The following is a 22,125-nucleotide window of genomic DNA, read 5'->3' on the forward strand; positions in this document are numbered from 1 at the left end:
GTGGTCCCGCCCAAGTCCAGCGGCCGCACACGGAATGCCAGATCGCCAGTCCGTCCCCACCGGGCCAGCCATGCTCCCAGCCGCTCCAAAATAAATATTCCACCCCGAAGCCTCATCCATCATCATAATTGTTACCCCTCCCGACTGCAATAATTTTAATTTTTTTTTCTTGTTGGACCCTGGCTGCAAGAATTCATACCTCTACCTCTCCTCTTCAACTCAAGCCTGTCCCCTCCTGCTTCTGTCCCTGGAAACCAGTGTTTCACGGGGGTATAAACCACCGAATCCCCAAAAGAACTCCAGCCTTCTCTTCCTCGCCTTCGCCTTGTATCTCTCTCTCTCTCTCTCTCTCTCTCTCTCTCTCTCTAATTCAAATGTCAATGGAGCAATCGCCGACCTTTCGGCCCGAGCCGTCTCCCAAGCCGACCAAGAGGTCCCTGATGAGCTCTCTAATGGAGGCCGGCGCCACCACTCTGCAGCGCCCCTCTTCCTTCAAAGAGGACTCCTATTTGGCTTCCAATCTCAAGCCCGGAGAGCAAAGAGCCCTCCAAGAGCTCAAGAATCTCCTCTCTTCGTCTTCCTCGTCGAAACCTCTCACAATGTGGGGGGTTCCGCTTCTCGGGCCGGCTGCAGACGAGAGGGCCGACGTGGTTCTGCTGAAATTTCTCCGGGCGAGGGATTTCAACGTGGCCCAGGCGCACGCGATGCTGGTCCGGTGCGTGGAGTGGAGGGAGGAGTTCGGGGCGGACGGCGTCGTCGACGAGGAGCTGGGATTCAAGGAGCTGGAAGGGGTGGTGGCCTACCTGCACGGCCGGGACCGGGCCGGCCACCCGGTCTGCTACAACGCCTACGGCGTCTTCAAAGACCGCGAGATGTACGACCGGGTGTTCGGCGACGGGGAGAAGCTGAAAAGATTCCTCCGCTGGAGAGTCCAGGTGATGGAGCGCGGAGTCCGGCTGCTCCAGCTCCGGCCGGGCGGGATCAACTCCATCATCCAGGTTACGGATCTTAAAGACATGCCCAAGAGGGAGCTCCGGGTGGCCTCCAACCAGATCCTCTCCTTGTTCCAGGATAACTACCCCGAGATGGTCGCCAGAAAGGTAGATCTTTGTTGGATTCTCGGAGGATTTAATTTTTCTTCTTTTTTTTTTTTTTTTACTTCGTCTAGGTTTGATTAATTCTCATATGTGCAGGTGTTTATAAATGTGCCGTGGTATTTTACTATGCTGTATGCGATGGTCAGTCCCTTTCTGACGGAGAGGACCAAGAGCAAGTTCGTCATCGCCAAAGAAGGGAATGTGGCCGAGACCCTTTACAAGTAATTTATTAACCAACCCCTCCTGTATGCGACTCTTTGGCGTCCTTGGATGGGTTCTATACTTTGCAACCGATCCATTCTTAAATGCTGTTCTGATTCCTTAAACTAGGTTTATAAGGCCGGAGTTCGTGCCGGTCCGGTATGGAGGGCTGAGCCGGCCCGGGGATCTGCAGGACGGTCCCCCCAAACCGGCATCCGAGTTCACCATCAAGGGTGGAGAGAAAGTAAACCTCGAAATCGATGGCATTGAGGTATTTTTCTATCTCTTTACCCGAAAACTTTCCTCAAAATTTTTGAATCCTTCGACTCTTATAGTCTCATTTGAATGCCATGCCAAGAGCGAGATCATGTGCCCTGTTCACATGGTAGGGCTGTTGTGTTTTGTGACTCTGTCACGGGACACCTATATTTCCTTAACTACTTGCATGTAGGGTTAATGTGAGATCGTAATTTGGTTTAAGGCTGGAGCCACCATAACTTGGGACATAGCGGTGGGGGGATGGGACTTGGACTACGGCGCCGAGTACGTGCCGAGAGAGGAGGGGAGCTACACGATTCAAGTGGAGAAGACGACGAGGATTCCGGCGAGTGCTGAGGAGCCGATCCACAACGTCTTCACGTCGAAGGAGGCCGGGAAGTTGGTGCTGTCCGTAGACAATACCAGCTCCCGGAGAAGGAAGGTGGCGGCCTACCGATACTTCGTCCGCAAACACGCTGTTTAGTTACAGAGTTGGGAACTTGGGACTGATTTAGCTTCTTGTTTTACTTGATAACTAGGATAGCTGTTTTCATCTTTTGATGTTGATATATGGAGATGCACCTTTTTTTCCCCCTCTGTTAAACATAGCGAATAAGTTGAATATTTTATGTATTACCCAGAAAAAATGGTACTTTGTTGTGAAGTCCTCCTGTGTTTGTGCTTCCGAGTCCTCATTGCTGAGGCCAAGGCAAAGCCGGATGTGCGCCTAATCATAACTTGTGGGTTTTAATGCGTGGAAAGGGTACTTGACAACAAAAATAGATCTGCCTTCTGAAAAAAAAAAAGACAACAAAAAGAGGGCTTGGGGCATGTGTTGGTGTGCTTTTTGCTAGCATAAGCAAGTTAGGGCCCAAATGTGGAGACGTAGAGTCATCATTTCTATCACAGTTCATGGTCTCATCCAAACAAAAATTAGTTGAAAAATATTATTAATTTTTTAAAATTTTATATAAATATTCAAAAAAATTTCGCTACATAGCAAATATAAAATTAAAAATACATCCACATAGATTTCTATATTTTTTTTGTTTAAACTTGCCTCGCTAAAAATTCAAATTTAATCATAAGTACCACAATCATTCTATGATATTATTTAGTATTTCTTAATCCATATAATTTATGGGCTGAATTTCAGAATCTCATCTAAAAAAATAGGTATAAGATATTATTTGGATTTTTTAGTCTCATATAAATATTCAAAATTTACTTAGTGCATAACTGATATAGGGCTAAATATACGTCCACGCATATCCTTACAATTTCAATTATATTTAAAATGTAAATAAGATAAAATATTTATAATATGAATCTACTCGCCCTAAGGATCTCAAGGCACCTAATTATCCTACTTTAACCTGTTCTCGATTTAAGTATAAGATTAATGCACCAGATAAATATTTAGAATTACAGTTTCAAAAAGGGTCGCACTAGGTTTTCAGATGAAGGTTGGCTATGTAGGTAGGGAGAGATTGTTTTCATATTTTGACACTTAGATTATAATAGAGCGATGTCGTTGCACCAACCCTTACCTTCTTAGTTACAGTTCAACAAATATCAGCATGCACATTTATTATGTTATGGTTGAAGCATGAAAAGCACAATTTTACCTACATGTCAGCTTCTTATTTGGTTAGGCTGTCTCAATATTAAACCAAATTCTTCATTTGTTGCTACAGCTTAAAGTAACAAATAGAATTTATCCATTGGTCTAACCATATATGTTTCTCGGAGAGTTGGCACGCCATGATTTTTATTAATACCCTGTTTGGATGTCGGATTAAGATGCCCCGAGAAAAGATGTTTGCTCCTGAGGAAATCTTAAGAGCCGAAAGAAAGCGGGTGAAGAAATTTGAGAAAGTTGAGATTGGAGACCATTATCATTCTTTTTTTTTTTTTTGAGGCAAGTCATTTCCAATTGAATATTTTACCCAAAATCTTCAGGATTATTGATTCCTCGTGTGCTCCTCAACTGCCAAGCAGAGTGGGGGAGTTATGTCTTTATATTTAGAAACAATGTGCTGATATAAAGGAGTAATAAAGATATTGGATTTGGGATATAGTTACTGTAGTCTTAATCCTGGATAGTCTTAAATAATTAATTTATAGTTAATAATTCTAATGCAATATGTCTTATATTTTTTCCTTGGTTTAGAAGCATCTCTTCCGTTTTAGATTTTCTTAGTTTATGTATACTAATATTTGTTTTCAAAGTTTTTGAGTTCTCTCTCTTTTGCTAAAATCTGGTGATCCCTCAGAGTGCATTAGAGGAATTAGAGTGTCGAGCACCATGCATAGCAAAATCTATAGTATAAGCAGACGCGGACTGCGATACTTTTCGGATTATGTTAATGATCCTATCACTTAAGCTTTTTTTACTTGGATTAAAAAAATAATTATTGGCTAACAAAAGTGACAAAAAGAGAGGAAAATATATATTTGAAGATCTCAAATATATATTTCGAAATAAAAAGGAAAAGCTTTGAGACGAAAAAGGAAAGGACGGTTGGTCACGGTGCTCGGCGGGCAGGTCACGGGTGATATAAGGACAGCGTGCCGTCGATTGGCGGTGTCCGCTTTTGCTCCTCACAAGTCGCCGAAGGCGGTGACAACAGCGGAATTGAATGTGCCTCCTGCACCCTTGCTCGACCCGGCAAGGAAAAGGTTCGATCAAAGGACAGGAAGTGGGTTCTGTTTGCTTGAAAAGGACTCACTGATTGGACCCATCGTGGCCGCTTCTTCATATGAAACTGGTCCTTCCATTGAAGGTACTGGGCATCGAAACGCCTGTTGAAAGGCTTGATGTAGTGCATGAATGTTTAAAATCAAATGCAACCATCCTAAAGAACGTTATCGTACTTACAAGTTTGTAACCTTTGATGTGTTTGAGGCTTGGGTCAGATCTGTCAAGGGCCCGGTTGGTCTAGGCAGGGAATAAACTTTAAAAATTGCCATAGTTTCGGCTTGTAGATCCGTATCTATTGTATGGGCTCTTTGCAGATGGTTTGGGCCGTGTTGGGTTGGCTTGTGGGCAGCAACTATCTGATTGCAAATTGACAAGAAAAAGGGCATGGCAAAAGACCCATAAGTTTGGTGGAGCACACCAAACTTAAAGATTACCGAACTGCATGGTGCACCTAGGATTTAGCCGTCTATCTATGGATATAGGTCCGACAATTCTCTTGGGGGAAAAAAAAATGAAGTTCAGGTAACATTAGTAACTTTTGGTACAAAATTCATGAGATTTTTTTTTTTTTTACAACAACATTCATGAGGACTTTGATATGGCACCATATATATTAAGGGTGTTTGGTACGGAGTGATTATTTCAAGATCAAGCATAATGTGAGTGGAGATGATGAGATTACCGCGTTTGGTTGCACCATGATGATCCCATGCGGCAGTTATTTCCGTCCTTGAGGTCGAGAATCTATGATCACCCCAAGATAGTGAACTTGGGCTGAAATTTAAGAATAAAAATATCTCATGGTCCAATAAAAAAATAGTATATTAATATACCATTAATATATTATATCAATATTATATATGTAATATAATATTATACTAATATTATATATATTGTATTTATGATATATTATATCATAATATATTATTAATCATATTATTATGCAAGGATAATATTAAATTATAGTAAAAATATATCGTTATACTTTGTATTTACATAATAATAATATTTAGTATATTGCTTCTATTTGCCTCATTTTTCTAATCAAAATAAATATTAGTACTAAAAATAATATATCATAAATATAAATAAATTATTAATTCTATAATAACAATTAATATATGTTTATAGGACTAACAAATATATTAATATTTTAATTATAATATATTTTATATGATTTTTATAAATATATTTTTATGGAATATATTAGAGATAGTTTTAGTATTATGTGGTTAGTGATCTTGGATTCTTATGCAATACCAAACAAGTTGCTTATATATATGTGGGAATCTTTAATCATTGGAACATAACATAACAAATACGATGATCTTAGATTATTAGGGATTAGAATACTCCAAAATAAAGACCATTGGCGATCTCATTTGGGTCATCAAATGCCACCACTCTATGTAAAAATGCAGCATTCGCCAGAAATTGCTTTTCGGCCAAAGGCTACAGCATCCCAAAAAACCCCTTTGAATCAAATCAGTATTGAGATCCATATGCATCCAATAAAGGTCAAACAGCAAGGATAGAAATAAGCTTTTAACTCAAAAAGATTTTGTTAGATAATCATTGAATACTGTATACATCTTAACGTTTAAATGTGGAGGCGTATAAGCACAAGGGATGAATTTTGCATGAACGAAAGATTTGATAGTGCATTCTGTTTTACAGGATTACTTTCGCTAGAAGACAGTAGCAATGCATGACCCCGAGCAGGTTACGACTACTGAATGAAAGTGATTAGGCTGGAGTGATGTAGAAGAAGAAAGGAAAACGAAGTCAGGTTAGTACTATTTGCATATCTGAATACCAGGTGTGTTTTGTAATAGAAAATTTCTTGTAATCTGGAAATGTATATGCTCACAAAGTCTTTGCCACTGCTAATTTGATCATTGTCCTTCAAATACTGAAACAAATTTATGCAATATGCAACTTTCTTCTATTCCTGTAACCTTTTCCTTCATGTCCTAATCTGTATTTTTTCATACTCCTAATGAAAGATGGGGAAGTTCATCTTCCTCCATTGCCCATCAAAATAAGAAGACCCTTATTATTCAAGGCTGAGACAAAATTCAAGCAAATTGAAGAAGACAGGCTCCCAGAATCAGCTTTCCAAATTCTCAGAAAGCGGAGCGAAACGAAGTTTTCCAGTAATTCTTGCAAAACCTAGCAGCTCGTGATCATTGTATAAAATGGACCAGTCCGCAAAAAGATGTTTTGTTTATGAATATTCTTGAGTTTCTTTTTCTTTTTTTTTTTTCAGTCCAGCAACTCCAACATATAGCAGCAACTAGCATTAGCAAAGCAGGTCTCATGAATTTTTCAATGCTCTATTTTCACCAGGTGGAACACAGTTCAATCAGATTATGTGGCATGAGAGGGGCATCCATGGCGTCACAAAAGAAGCACCAATCTGCAAGACAAGAGGACATGATGTAAAGATTTGGTTTGTAATCAACAAAAATTTCACTCACACTTTTACTGATGTCATACCACATGATTCATGTACTAATTTCCATCAACACTTAAGGAAGATCTAAACCTGAATACCTAACAAAAGTTTTGGCAAAAGTCTATATAATAAGGTCTCGAGTTCGATGATCGGAAGTAATACCAATTAAGTGAATATATAGAATGGCCACATGATAAATTAAAAGATTCACATCACCTTACTGGATTGGTGGTGCGGATGGTTGTTAAAAACGAAGCATCAGTCATGTTCTAGTTCTAAGTTGCCTTCAGTCCACAAAATAAGCTATATAAAAGGTACCACTAGAATTCCATCTAGGTTATCCTTCTTTTTTTTTTTTTGGACCTAAGTTGGTCTTTTCCTGAGAATGTCTTGAAATTAAGAATAATAGGTACCTCTTCTCAATTTTCGAAATGACTAAGTTAGATGGTCTTTTTTTTCCCCTAGTTATTTGCTTAAAGGTAACACAGCAGATTTAAATACAAATGGAATTAGAATACAGCATTAAGATAACCAATCACTCAGATCTTTTTGAGAGAAAAGGAGAGAGACATCATCTACACTATAATTATCTAGGTCTAGATTTCTGATCTAAGAAACAATCCCAAAATTTTTGGTTGCTAACTGGAGAGATGTTGCATTTGAGGCAATCCCGAGTTCAAGTCAAACTGCTCATGTCTTTTGAATCATAAGTGCATTTTTTCCCTTAAAATGTGTAATCCTCCTCATCTCTAGCATGCAAGTTGAGAAAAGAAATGACAGAAGGATATGGTAATGAAGATAACAACATCTTGATATTGATGCATATTGCCAGCCACTTATGAAGCACAGAGTTCCTAGCACTCTGTTCTCTTCAGCAGCTTCTCTTCTACAGCTTTGAAGGCCAGCTCCAGCTTCTCCAGCTGCTACATAATAAAACAGAGGCTTAAATGGGCTACCTTAATTGAGTGGCCTTAGGACAGTTCTTATGTCAGAAATCATACTTCCTCATTGCAAACTTATTTCGTGCAAACAGACCAAAGTACAGATCAAAACCATCCTTCATGGTGCTGTCTCCCTGCATGATCTCAGTCAGCCAAGCTGTGATTTGCCTACTTTTACCTCTCAATTAAGAAGTGCAATCCATTGCAACATAGAGACGCTGTTCTACGTTGCATGACACCGTATTGCAATGGATTCCACTTCTTGTAAAAAGACAAGAGTCTCACATAGGCATCAAAAAGAGGAGCCAGTTGAAGAAGTGTTTGGAAACCTCCTGTGTCCGTCCTTCGGTGTGGACTCAGACTCCCCTTTCTGCCAAAATTCTGGGAAGGAACAGAAGTGACAATAGAAGACATGTTTGCATGATTAAAAGGGAAAAGTGGGAGGGAAACAAAAGTACCTGCCCGAGGTGTGACATTTCACCATTCTGCAGCCCTATGAACAAACTAGTAATTAAATCACTCATACTTAGAGGAATAGAGTTTAACACTTGAATGGAATACCAAATTATGTGCCATGGCTGCTCTTACCTCAGCTTGGAATATGCCCAAATAGTTGTTACAAGCAGTATGCTCCCTTGTACGGACTTTAGAGGTAGCCCATTCCACTCTCTGGCCCAAACAGGGGGTGGGTGCAGAGCACATCAGGTAATAACTTAGGATTAACATGACACATGAGCCTTTCGCATGCCGACAAACAAGAAAAGAAAAAAAAAAAAAAGATTCGAATACCCTCCTAAGTCCTAAATATCGAATTTTGAATGAATACCCTTTCAAAATTAATATTTACATATATACCCTCATAAAACACTTATTTTGCTATTCTACTTTTTTTTATTCTTATTTTTGCATATGTACCCACGCTATCAATACCGTTAAAAAATTAACGGTTTCAAATTAAAATGACTAAGTAGATGTGTAAAAAGAAACATTTATAAGGCGATCGTGATGGAGGACAAAAAAGTAATTTCTAAAATTCTATTTTATTTTTAATTAAAATAAATATATTTTTTTAACGGTACTAGAAGAACCGTTATATTAGGAGTATTTGTGCAAAAACAGTGTTTTATGAGGATACAAAAATAAATATAAATTTGAAGAAGGTATTCATGTAAATTTAAATTTTTAGAAGAATATTTATAGAAACCTAAAAAAAAATAATGAAGTACACACGGTATCCCATTAATTTAATACCTTAGGGTTTTCTATAGCCACTGCTCAAAGAAGCGAAGAACAGGACACGCCAACATACTTCTAGGAGGAGATCACTCGGTATTCCTCCATGGGCATTCTGTGAGAGGATCAATGGGGATCGAATGAATGGCATCACCCAAGGACAAGATGGATGTGCACAACAGGATAACTCCGCTACCTACCTCAATCTACTCATCCACATCTCTGCATAACATAATTATTTTATCGAACATAACAAGCTCGACCATTTAATCAAAATATCGTTAAAATTATTTTATCAAATAATATAAACTATAATTTTCTTTTTTTTTTAGAAAATGCACTGAGGAGTATTTTCTAAAATTATAGATAAATCTAATCACTTTGCTGGAATCCTTCGAGATCTAATATTTAAAAAAATTTAATTTTTAAACTAACTATTGTCTTAACAAGGAAAAAGAGCAAGTTGGTTCTGTTTTGGTCTGCAGACTTGACTGAAGCCGCTTGTCGTAATATTTTTTGGCTTGCGCCCGTGAGAGGGCTATTCTGGGTCATTGATAGACCCTACCTCTCGTTCTGTTTGTCGGCTGCTCGGAATTATCTTAGATTTTGGAGAAACTGATCGACTTTTTGAAGCTTGCAATTTGATGATGGATCTTGTTGAGACATCACATTAGGCTTTTTTATATTTTTAATAATTTTTCTTTTGTTTGTGGTTGCTCTTTCATACTTGACATTTGTCAACCTTTTTCTAAAAAATAAAGTATGATGGGCAATCGTTTCTAGCGCATGCACAAAGGAGAGGTTACCAATTGTCGGACACAAGGCTAATTGGCCCTTCCTATGGGTAGATTAAGATCCTGCCCCTTATATCTCTTAGTTCCGAGGACACAAGAAGGATAGCTTGAGCTTGAACGCAATGAAACTTAGCATGGCTTGGGTTGGGTGGTTGGACACATGGATTAAGCAACTTTCTTCTCTTTCATGATGTGGAATGTAGCTCACCAGCTGACCTATCTCCATGCTGACAATTTCAGGTCTGTTCTCTAATCAGGCTGAAGAGCACCAGATTTCTTGCAGTGGAGCCGTGCCCTTTTTCAGGAGGCCATAACTTGTTAGCATAGATCTTGACGATTATGCTTGGTTGGAAGTATTGAATAAGAGTGATGAAAAGTAGCATTTTTTATAGGAATAAGCTTTCCACCATCTATGGGAAATAGCAACCCACGGTATAAGAAACCTAATTTTTGATGCCCGGAAACCAGGATATTTTTTTTTTTCAGAAATACTCTAAACCCTAGGAGATTTTTTTTTTTAATCCTTAAAAGCAGTTTGTTAAGAACACAAAGATATTTTATATAACTTTCTTTTAAAGTAGATGCCTAGCCAAATATAAATCACTTCAAAAGATGTCCTTTCTATGTCACTTTTGTATTGCGAACCAAACATACCAAAAGTACTTTTTCAAATATAATAAATTTGGCATCGACTTTCCAAAAAATACATTCTAGTAAAATGAAGTTATTCCCATGGTCCAAATGAGTCTACTCTGTTTATATGCCTCATATTGTACTTATTTTAAAATTTTCATCTACGACATTTCACTGCCCGTCATTTTGTCTGTTGTTAGAGCAGGGTTTTTAGGCGACTGAGACGGTTGCCTAAGGCCCCGGCCTAAAGAAGGCCCACCGCATGAAAGGTCTTAAAGACAAAACAGAAATAAAAAAGGCCCACTGCAGGAAAGGCCTCAAAAATAAAGTAAAAAAAAAAAGAATTCTTTTAGTGAGTTCACTTTAGGCCTCCAAATGCATTGGACTGCTCTTACGTTAGAGCATGATTTGGTTTATCTATTATTAGTCTTTATGCGCATATGCTCAATATACACCATACAGACTCCCATGAGATCTACCATATTTTATGCATCCAAAAGCTATTAAGACCCAACTCTGGAGACCTTACATTAAAATATTTTCACCAATCCGTGTACTTGTATAAAAAATATTTCAGCCATATGGGCCCTTACCGATGGATAAAGACAAAACCACCATAGCCTCTCCATATTTAGGCTCACACGGGTACCCTTGTTTCTCTCCCATACTGCTGCTCTTCTAAGTTAAACCTAGATTTCCCTAGTGGAATTCATTCCTAAACCCAACTCAATCATATCAACATCTGGCCCACCAAAATGCCAGGTGCACTGCAAGGGCCTGACACTACCTAATACATTACCTTTATACAGCTAGATTTGATTCCACTCCACATATTTACTCTCACAAAAATCCTCCCTTACCTCCACCCTCCATATCCACTCAAATCCCACACGCCACGAGGCCAACCAAAACCTTGCCTTCTTCCACAAAAGAATGGCCGTAAGATCCAAACTCAGATAGAAGAAACCAAAAGATACAGTAAATAGAGAAAGCCGACCGCCGAATTACGCTCAACCACTAGCCACCAGCTCCTGGCCCTTCGAATACTGTTGCCATAATTTATTGCACCCATTCTTTGTCTTCTTGTGGCCTGGCAGCCCCGTACCCAAGAATCTAACGTTCTTAAGCGCGTCGGGCGGGGGCACGGATAGAATGGAGACGTGAGAACAAGACGACCTGCATGCCAGCGCGATTGGCCGGCCAGAAGCGGCTCAATGTATCTGAAGAACTAAGATGGACTTATTGTGAGACTTTTTTTTTTTTTCATTTTATCTTTAAAGCTATTCCTGCAGTGAGCCAGTCTAAGATGAACTCACTAAGAAAAGTTTTTTTCTTTTTTGTTTTGTTTTTGAAGTCTTTTCCGTATTGGACTTTCTTTAGGCCGGAATCTTAAGCGACCGTCTCAGTTGTCTAAGAATGGAGCCGGCCCTGGCCGGTACCCGTAAATACCTATGTAGCGTGAAGTTTCCATCCCCACTCCCTCCTCCTTACGGTTGTCTGCACGTGCGCGGATGGCCGTATAAAACCCACCGTCCGTCCGACCTTTAAAATTACCGCTCCTTGTCTTTATTATTTCTAGATTGTTGTCCAAACCAGGGGGAAGATTCTTTAGGAGAAAATTTTATCGGAGAATGGGATGGATGGAAACAAATGCTTTCAGATCTTACCGGCCAGAATTTGTGTGGATGCGTCAGGCAAACAAAACAAAAGAGTTTATTAAATAAGAAGAGTGAATTCCGGGCACGAGCAACACATCGCACGTATATAGGAATCGACCATCGATTTAGGCGTCACTGGTTTCTATGTTTAAGTAGAGTTTCGAATTTGGACTGTTTGTTTGCATGCAAGCATGTAATTTATTTGAAGGGTATATTCGTGTATATATATCAACAATGTTGAGAAGATCGACCAAAACAATGAAAGTTGAATCACGGTCAAAGTGAGAAATTGTAGACCACCAAGCTGCCACAACTGTGTGCAGTCGCAATTGAGTGCAAATGGTGGCATCTGCACTTATCTAACAAGAATTGTCGTATTTTAAGTTTCCTGTATCCCTAACATATTGAGATCTTAAATTAGTGGGGGATTACTTCTTATTTCTTTTGATACAGCTTCTGCATTAGATGATATGCAAGTTTGTAAAAAAGTTTCCATTTTTCTTTTTTCTTAGCATGAACAATATTTTGCTTTTTAAGATTTTTTCTCAAAAAAATAATAATAATAAAGGAGGTATCATATATCATTCATTTACGTAATATATTTGAATGATACAGAGCTGAATCTAGAACGAAGACAAACAATCCAAGGGGAGTCAATATGATCTCCTGCTCAAGCAATCCTGACTCTTTTATATCGTCCAATCTCTTCTCCTTCCTCGGGTGCGCAGCTAAAGAGCTCTTGAGCTGCACAAGCTTTGTACAGGACGACATTTCTTACGGTGCATGCATGAAGGCACTTCTCACCTCCACAACAGTACTGACTGTAGATCTATTTTTATAATAATTATTTGACTGCAATGGGAAAAGAAGACTGTTTCCAGGCTGCTGCATGCACCAACTACTCAGCCCCTTAGGTTGCTTTTGGGTTCGTCGTAGAACCAGGCTTTTTAGGTTTCGTAGGAGCCCACCTTTCCCGAGTGTCAATAAGATTCGAGCTCTGTTTCCATGAAACCTTGGTTTGCACAATGTTACAATCATCTGTTCTTATAAAAATGGATATATCATGCATTGAAATCAAGCTCGATCGCAGCTTCCCCCTAAAGCTATATATAACACTGGCCTAGGCACAATAATTTCAGAACTAGAGGGTTGAGGCTGTATGATTAAAAGCTATACATTAGCAAATAATTAGTGGACCACACCTAGTATGACACGGCTGGCTCAATATTCTGTAGCCTTGCAGCTGTTAAAATAAAACAGTTATTTACGTAGGCCGCAAAGTGCAGCAGTCCATGATCTCTGGAATTTTTTGTGCACTACCATTAATTCAGCTCCTTCCCATAGCCAATGTTACTGAAGTGGCTCTTGGTGATTACGGAGGGCGGTCTCAAACCCGCCCGGAACCAGGGAGGGGTTGCAGGATGAGATGTCTCCTATTTGTATTTATCCGACGGCAATGGAGGACTGTCAACGACTCTCCCATGTCTGAATGCAACCCACTAGCATGGAAGGATCCCTGAAATCGGTCAGGGGTGTTGGAAAAGAAACAGTTCATGCATGGCAGGATTCACTGCTCTCATAAAAGAAACAAATAACAAACAGTTTTCTATGTCAAATTAAAATTTCTGTCCCGATATTTCGATAATGAAATGTAGAAATCATTGCCTTTATTTGGGCAATTAAATCTTGTATAACAAATTCCATTTTAGCATGATGCATCTCATCTCATCTTAGATCCTTTACTAGTTTTCTGATCTGTAAATTAGCTGAAACGTATATGATAAAATTGGCATTTTCTTTTTTTGCTCCTTATAATAACCTGTTGACATGCACAAAACTAAAGGAGTTAGGTCACATTCAACTATAATTCAATAGAGCCAAGAAAGAAGTTTCTTTTTTTGATATTAATGGAGGCAAAAGCCACCCAATTAAGACTTTATTAAAAGAATTGATGATTACAGAGAGGATAAGCTACAAGAAGTAAAGAGCAGATCAGAACTGCAAAAAAAAAAAAAAAAAATGAACAATTGGCTTCTTGAATTCTAGGTGGCAACCGTGGGATTAATCTATGATGCTACAACTGCTGCCCCAGTTGAACATTGCACAGAACATGTACGCCTACTTAAAACTTAAAATTAATCAGTAGGCACATTTATATTCTTTTCTGCCAAGAACAAACATATTTTGGGTTCCTTCAGTCAACCTGATGGTAATTAAAAAAATAAAACTAGGGAAACGCAATCATATTGGGATATATTATCTGGGCGGGGCTTTGCTCCGCTGGTCTCTCTACTGAGGGTTGGTTGTGCTGCTTGAGCCATACTTGCAACCACGGTTAAAGTTAATTCTAGACCGCCAATAATTACTCGAGATTACCTCGAGAAGAAAGAGATCAGGTCAAGGTATAGAATCGCCAAAAACCTCTTTAAACTCTAGCGAACGTGGGGAGGTGCCTGTGTCCTTTAATTAGTACTTAGATAAGCTTGGGAAACACATGAGCCCGCCTTTTAATACGGATTAAAATAAAGTGCATGGAACTCCACCTAATCGAAGCAAGGGCTCGTTTGTCCTTTTGGAAGCATGGCTTTCATGCTAAGGTTAATCGGCAATTTGAGCTCTTGTTCCTATATAAACCATGGCCATCCCACATCTGGAAGAGAGAGGAACAGGAAGAGAAGAAACGAAGGAGAAGAAGGAAGGAAGGTGACTATGGGCAACAGCCTGAGGTGTTGCTTGGCCTGCGTCCTTCCCTGCGGTGCACTTGACGTCGTCCGAGTTGTCCACCTAAATGGCCAGGTCGAAGAGTACAGCCGCCAAGTCTTTGCAGGCGAGATCTTGGCGGCGAATCCTAATCATGTCTTGAGCAAGCCATGCTCTCAAGGTGTTGCTCGCCGGATTCTGATACTCTCCCCGGATTCGGAACTCAAACGAGGTGATATTTACTTCCTGATCCCAGCATCATCGGTTCCAGAAAAGAGAAAGAAGCTTCAGAAGAAGAAGAAGCAAACTGAGACTGCAGCAATTGTTAAGCCACCGGATCAGAAGAACTATTTAGCCGAGATCCTCTCGGAGACGAAGTCCGGCCACCGTCGGCATAGGAGCGGTCGAGTCGGGGTGTGGCGGCCTCATCTCGAGAGCATACATGAGGATCCATGAGGCAATCGAGCACGGCAATTGATGACAATTCCGGGCCGGAGTGTGGCCGGCGGTGAGGCCTAAGAGTGGTTCGATTGCACGAGGGGTAACGTTTTCTCTATGGTTGGTCTTCTGTGCATACTCGTGTAACATTTTTTTCCCCCCTGCCGCTTTATGGAAATGAGTGGAAGTTGTGGAATTTTTGTATTTTATGACGATCTTTCCTTTGGAAAGAGAGATGGATCTGCTCGAGGGGCAAGAAAAAGAGAGAGAGAGAAGATTTAAAAAGGTGAAAACCGTTTGTAATCATATGGCGATGTACTTTAAACAATGCTAAACTGCACAAAATATATTCAAAGTCGTGCGCTGCGTTTTGCCATGGTTGGCAAAAGGAGACTACTTGAACATCACTTCACCTACCAAGTAGTAGACTCAAGAGACCACAACATGCTGCTCCATCAAGCTCCCCATTGTCATGATCGACCCAATGTTGCAATAGTTCCTGTAGCACTTAATCAAATTTTTTCTAACATGCCTTGGAAAGGGGCTATTTGCCGCATGAGTGGCAGCACTAAATGATGCTTATCTCATTTGTCATTTTCTTTACTCATATTTTGGTATTCATTGTACCTATTTACCTGGAAACTTTAGAATAAAATGGAATGATTCGTTGTTTGTGATTTTGCATCCAAAATTAGTGCAATTCACGCATTGGTGGAACCATATAAACCTCATCAACATACCACATAATTAATAGTCATGGTGAGCTTGGTATTGCTTTGACAAATGGCACATGATCATCTCAAAATGCAGCGTGGTCACTTTGTACTTGTTGTAGCAATCGCTATGACCATGCTAGTTTCTCTTGGCTAATTACTTCCTCAAAAATACAGAACGAAATTATTTTGGTTTTGTTTGATTATTTGAGTGCCATGAAACTTGTATTGCTTTGGAATCTTTACAATATTGAAGCCAAATAATCAAGACAAACCGAGTGCTTCCACCTTGCAAATAGAGATGCATTCTTGTTATTGAAGCTTTGGGAGGTGTTTCTTCAAGTGTGTGACTAGAATTAGTCCTATACTACTTCATGATTTAATTGGTGGACTTCTAATATAATTTGCTTGAAGCACATCTTAGCAAATCTCACCGCGTATGGAATACTTCCACCTCTTACCAACTTCAATAAAAATTAATCTTACAAGAACTCGAGTTTCTCCATGAATCTTCTATATGGAGTTAGACCGATCGGGGACCCTACCAATATATGCCTCTATCATTGCAGTTTGGTTTAATTTATCAATTTATTATATACCAAAATTTGTAGAATACTCACCAACTTGGGTAAAAATTAATTTCACAGGAACTTTAGTCTTCTACAGTGTGTCGGAGTTTGGCTCCTACCTCCTATCATATGCCCATGGCTGCAGCCAATTGGTTAACAATGTTCTATTGCTTACACAAAATTTCTTGCCAGGGAAAGAGATCAAATTCGGTTCTTGTGCCGGAAGTCTTCCTTGCTTGGAAGAAAGAGCTTATATAACAAAGATATAAGATGGTTTGTTTGTTACAGCTAATATGGTCCTTTCTTTAATAGAAGCAATTGACCGATACTCTTGGATCAAGTTAACACTGGAGAAGCCATAGGTAACATACCTGCCAAAAGATGTGTATCATAACATTATAGGCGAACATGATTCCGGGATAAGGAAAGGGATTATATTATATAGGGACAGCTCACAACCTATGAATATTAGCTAAGAAGCTATGAATATTTATAAAGATGAGGGATAGAATAAAAAGTGTAGAATTTTGGATCTTCTTAAAGGGTATAATATTTCTCAATGATTGAGTCTAATTGCCCTGGTATAATTGTGGGAAGGGTCTGTTAAAAATACATACGGAGAATGCAATCAGGATGCCCTATCGACCGAGGCACACTAGTATTTCTCGTGTCCGGACATCTGATTCTTTGTTTTGTGTATGAGTGGCTTAGATGCATGGAGAGATTCTGATCTATCTATCCTCAAACAAAAGAGATGCGTGTTATATATATAACAATGCGTTATTGCCTATACTCATACTTCTGACGTGGAGTACTAGATATATATGTGGGTAAGATTGAAAAATTAAACAGGAGAGGTATGATTCACGAATTTGACAGTAGTTACAGCATTCTCTATTTCAGTTTCTAATCTATCCATTTCAATGAATCATGATTAAATTCATCTAAAAATGACGGATGATTTTGGACCTAGACAAGATAAGATATCGAATCACACAAGTTATAGCTTAGATCACACATACCATATTTATTGGAAGTGGTTTAATCCCTAAGAAAATGAAAACCAAGTTTCCACTTTGGACCTACCATGCATGGCAGATTTAAAGATTTTATATCAAGGCTGTAGTAGAAATTTAGTCCCATTAATTGTATATCGGTTTTATTTTAGTACTGAAATATGGGAAGGCGTCACACACTCCTATTCCACTACAAGAATTATAAACCTGGTTTCAGGCATGCAAACAAGCAAAACCTTTTTGCATGCACACGGGCAAAACTTTTCTAAATAGACGGTCATCGGTAATTCTTCGTTAGGTTGGGTTATGAACAGTATTGCCGGCCTCCAATTGGCTCAAATAGCTAAACTCAAAGCCTTCTCGTTTTTTTTTTTCAAAGAAAAAGAAAATAAAAGAACTCTAGGCCATTTTGACCCTGTTCGAGGTGACCCATTTGAGCTGCTTCTCCCCTTGGCCCGAAAGAAAGCATAAATTTAGGATAACTATCACCATATGAGGAGGTGACTGTAGAGAGAATTAAAAGAATGAGGATGGAAATTTCCGATCTCAGAAAAAGGGAAACGTAGGAAGACTTTCTTGTGTTTGTCGTGAGTTCCGGGAACAAAGACAATGTTTGTTGTTTGTTTGTTTGGTACATGGCAGCTAGCCTCTTCGATTCTTGGATACATAGGGTTAATTCACATGTCCTGCCCCTTCAAGATCACTGCACACAAAGCTGGCAAAGCCATGGTAAACTTATGGCACATTAACAAAGCCATCTTGATCGCATGGAGAGCCGTTTTGGTTTTATTAGCCTAGGAAACAACGGGTCTGTAACAAAATATAAAATATATAAATAAATCTATCTCATCTTATTAGCTTAAACTTTTAGAATGAGGTACATTTATTTATATATTTCATATTTTCTTACATACCCGAAGATCAAAAGAAAGGTGACGACGTATAATGAGAGATTGGATGACTACGATGCACTGAATGCATAATGTAAAAATTACCACTTGTCCTAAAAGCTTAAGCTGATAGGATGAGATAGATTTATTTATATATTTTATAGTTTCTTATAGACCCAAATAAGTATTTATTAATATAAATTAAGAGTCATTAATTAATACTATTAATACAATTATACATAATTATATATTACATTATCTAGACGAGCATAATGTGCCTAAAACTGAAACTATGATGAGGAAGCTCCAACTCGGCTCTCTCAATGAATAGCTGTTTGCCCAAAGAGAGATTGGGTTTGAATCCAATGAGGTGCTCTATGAAATTAGAGTTTTGCTTCTTTTTTTTTTTTCTTGCCTTGGAGAAATCCAAAACGAGGGGGTAATGATCCCAATTCATTTCCATGGTGGACCTAGGAAATAGAATTTAAGGTCCGATTGAGTTTGGACGTAATCACTCATTCTACCTAGACTTTTTCTATGTATCGAGATTCATCTAACATAACCTAAGGCCAATCTACGTGATTTAGACCTATTTTAGGTCCAAAGTTGTTTATTTCTAAAAACTAATCGGTCATCCACCAACTATGGTTTTATAATAAAAGAAATATTAACCTGAAAATAACAGCATTAAGTTTTCTCTTAAAATAATATCAACAAGATTCATTCCGATAGAACTGAAGGGATTTTCATAAACACTTCTACTGGGAAAGAAATATTGGGCTACGCTCGTTATGAATATGAAAGTGATATGTCTTATTGTTGCTGATCTAATTAGGCTGACCAATGAAAGCCCACCATGTGGCCTCTACTAGAGGCACCATAAATGTAGTTAAAGTCATCCAATGGATGACCGTTAGTGCTCGACCTACGAACACACATCCCACCTACGAATATTATTCACCGAACAGTTAAGGTGCACGTCCCTCTTCTCGCTAATCGATATCGATCCTCATCTTATATGAGCTATATTTAGAAGAACTCTTAAGTATATTTACACTGCTATACTTGGTTTCATAATTCTTTCAAATCTCCACTATTTCCAAAAATTTGGTCCTAGGCAACCGACAATCTTCTGTTGGATAAAGTTTGACAACTTTTTTTGCTCATCTTATTCTCTTTTACAGCTCCACCTTACCATTTCAAGCTCGGTCCAACCTTGCAGATCAGACCTGTAACCTTGCTAATCAAGCAAGCATTAATCTTAAAGTGCAGCTAAATCTGATCAGACCTACGTTTATAATATAATTTCTTAAGTTGAATTAGCCAGATTTTATTGAACTGGATGCGCAGTTAGTTGATACGGATCAACTAACTATAGGCCATCTTATCCACTATAGGCCTGTCTTTGTGCCAAGCACGTGAATGGGGCCACTAAATCATGTGCTCTTTTTTCCCTAAAGAGCTGCTTGTGATTGGAAGTATGTACGTGGATCCAGCCTTGGACATGGGCCCGAAATTTAGACTGCAGGGCGCAACTAATCAAGCCCAAGTAGTTTTGCAAGTCCATAGAATCATCAAAAATGCTTAATAACGCATGCTGATACGGTGTATTCTTGATGTTACATTTTAATTGGCACCGCAAAGTGTGTCATTTACATATCATCCTTGAGGGAGTTGCATTAACAGTTGTGAGGCAGCTACCTAGCTCTTTACCTTCACAAATCTGTACTCATCCTTTAAAGATAGGGTTGTTGGAGTACGAAGATAACTCAATATATTTTTTAAGTGACGCATGCCTATAGAAAGGCTAACAGTGCCGTCAATTATATGATGATATATGCAGCTGATCATAATGGATCTACTGTATGGATAGCTGTGACAAATATTTCTTTTGAATTTTTAGACATTTTATTTTTTTTATTTCCTATATATGTATTTATTTTGGATTGGTTTAATAAATCTAGTTTACCAAAAATAAAAAGTTTGTTTTTTATCATCTGGATGTCTGCTATGAGCTTGGAGCTCAAAGTAGACAATTATCATAAGAACGGCACCTGGCCTAGTATAGGGCAATTAAGGTCACAATTCTTTATGTGTGTTTGCTCGGAATCTCCTTTGCACATATTGTAGAAGGATGTAGAAGTTCAATCCCGATAGATCGCGATGTGGCTTGGATTTATTACTTGTCACCATTATTGACCAGACCGGCTATCCAATAACAATATGCCATGTATCCCTAAATAAAGTGCACTAACAATAGTTAAAGCCCATTAAGAAGTGTGATTATAGCCCCTCACACTTATGAGGAACGTTTGAGAGTTTGTCCTCTCCACTCTTTTCGGGCAATGGCTCCTGCTGTGGTTGAAATCTGGCCTGAGGGTGACCACCCGGAAGAAGTCGAGGAGACATCGACCGGAACGGAGAAAAAGGACCACCTCCTGCGCTCCGGAATGTCTACACATAGCCTTGGCTAGGGAAAGCCCTTCGATGGCTAAGTTAGCTGGGCTTTTAGAGAGGTTTCTGAGTGGGATGGGGGGGAATGGACCATCCCACAAAATACAATTAAAGCACCTGAATCCGACGGCAGGTGTAATCTCGACAAGCATGACCTCGACAAGCACGACCTCGACAGGCATGACCTCGGCATGCATGGTCTCGGATGAGCAAAGCTCAATTGACCTCAAGCCGACCCCGACTCTACCAACAATCAAGTCGGTCCGCCTAAGGAAAGGACCACCAAATTCTCCATATCTGGAATCAAATTCTGCAATCTCCGCCACAACTGCTGTCAATATTTGAATCCGTGCAATCTCAACCGATCGCCAGCTAGCCCGAAATCTCGAGCCATTTAAGGTAATTTATTTAAACCAAGATTTGCGTAATCACGTCTGATTACGTATAACTGCTACACCCCCTCCTATAAAAAAGGGGGGGACTCTAGGGAGAGGATCTTCTCCCCTCGCCAGCTCTCCATTAAATATATTTTCAAAGTCTCTCTTTGATTTAAGCATCGAAGGGCCTTCGTCGGATCCCCCGGCCAAAGATTTTTTGCAGGTCCGCCGGAGACAGCCGTCCGCCATCGCACTGCAGCAGAAGCTCCTCCTCCTCGGTTCGCAGTCACCCCCGGGACTATTTTCCAGCAACAGCTTGGATGACCTCTTGTAGCTTAAAATAGCTTCTAATGGCTTAGTAAAGGGCTTTTCCCACCATTCTTTTTATAGGATGAAGTTTTCGGTCGTTACCTAAACTTTCGAGTCGATTCGCACTTTCTTTTGATCTGGCAGGATGTACTCACACTAGAGCTATATGAATTGCTGTTTTCAAAGAAGAAGAAGAAGAAGAAGGGAGGAGGTAATTCGCCCTCCCACTTGAAACCCACTTCGCTTCCCTTGCAGCGGCGGTCGGGAGCAGCGGGTCCTGGATGGGGTAGAAGGCCGCTGCCCGGGAGGGCTGGAGCTTTCGCTGCCTTTTCCTGCGGCCTCCTCCCCGGCAGCGTCCCAGGCGTGTGCGGACGTGGAGGTCTATGGGGCAGTCGACAGGCGCTGGATATTGTTTTTAACATACACTCTGCATGTTGGACGCACGTTGGCTACGGCGTTCTCTTTCTGAGGCCTCCTTTTCTTCAAATCCTGCAAACTTCTGATTGCTTTGGCACCATTTGATAGTGGACAGGCACGTGCCTACTCAAATATTAATCTCACTCTCTTCTAAGTTTTCGCTAAAAAATAAATCCCTCTCCAAGTTTGTTCTTGAGGGGGGAAAAGAAAAAGAAGAAGAAAAAACACTCTCTCAAGCGCGCCAAAGAGTCTCGGCTTGGTATTG

At 39.6% G+C, this 22,125-nt stretch overlaps 2 protein-coding genes across 2 annotated transcripts; both read left to right on the forward strand.

Annotated features, from left to right (window-relative positions):
• Positions 1-109: 109 nt before the first annotated feature.
• On the forward strand, positions 110-2,435 carry LOC103717509 (patellin-6-like). Its single transcript, XM_008805933.5, has 4 exons — positions 110-1,100; positions 1,194-1,318; positions 1,428-1,569; positions 1,780-2,435. The coding sequence occupies exons 1-4, from the start codon at positions 375-377 to the stop codon at positions 2,038-2,040; spliced, it is 1,254 nt and encodes a 417-aa protein (XP_008804155.4). The 5' UTR covers positions 110-374; the 3' UTR covers positions 2,041-2,435.
• A 12,065-nt stretch (positions 2,436-14,500) lies between these two features.
• On the forward strand, positions 14,501-15,775 carry LOC108511663 (uncharacterized). The gene has a single exon (XM_017845284.5). The coding sequence runs from the start codon at positions 14,558-14,560 to the stop codon at positions 15,131-15,133; it is 576 nt and encodes a 191-aa protein (XP_017700773.3). The 5' UTR covers positions 14,501-14,557; the 3' UTR covers positions 15,134-15,775.
• Positions 15,776-22,125: the final 6,350 nt, after the last annotated feature.

Source organism: Phoenix dactylifera, chromosome 8, assembly GCF_051530095.1.
Source record: "Phoenix dactylifera cultivar Ajwa chromosome 8, Ajwa_hap1_PhDact_Kaust_v1.1, whole genome shotgun sequence".
Taxonomy (NCBI): Eukaryota; Viridiplantae; Streptophyta; class Magnoliopsida; order Arecales; family Arecaceae; genus Phoenix; species Phoenix dactylifera.

Excerpts from the sequence above, each read along its gene's own strand:
- LOC103717509 (XM_008805933.5), top strand. The coding sequence starts at position 375 with ATGTCAATGGAGCAATCGCCGACCTTTCGGCCCGAGCCGTCTCCCAAG. Across the intron at positions 1,101-1,193 it reads CCGAGATGGTCGCCAGAAAG|GTGTTTATAAATGTGCCGTG; the intron begins GTAGATCTTTGT and ends TCATATGTGCAG. Across the intron at positions 1,319-1,427 it reads GTGGCCGAGACCCTTTACAA|GTTTATAAGGCCGGAGTTCG; the intron begins GTAATTTATTAA and ends TCCTTAAACTAG.
- LOC108511663 (XM_017845284.5), top strand. The coding sequence starts at position 14,558 with ATGGCTTTCATGCTAAGGTTAATCGGCAATTTGAGCTCTTGTTCCTAT.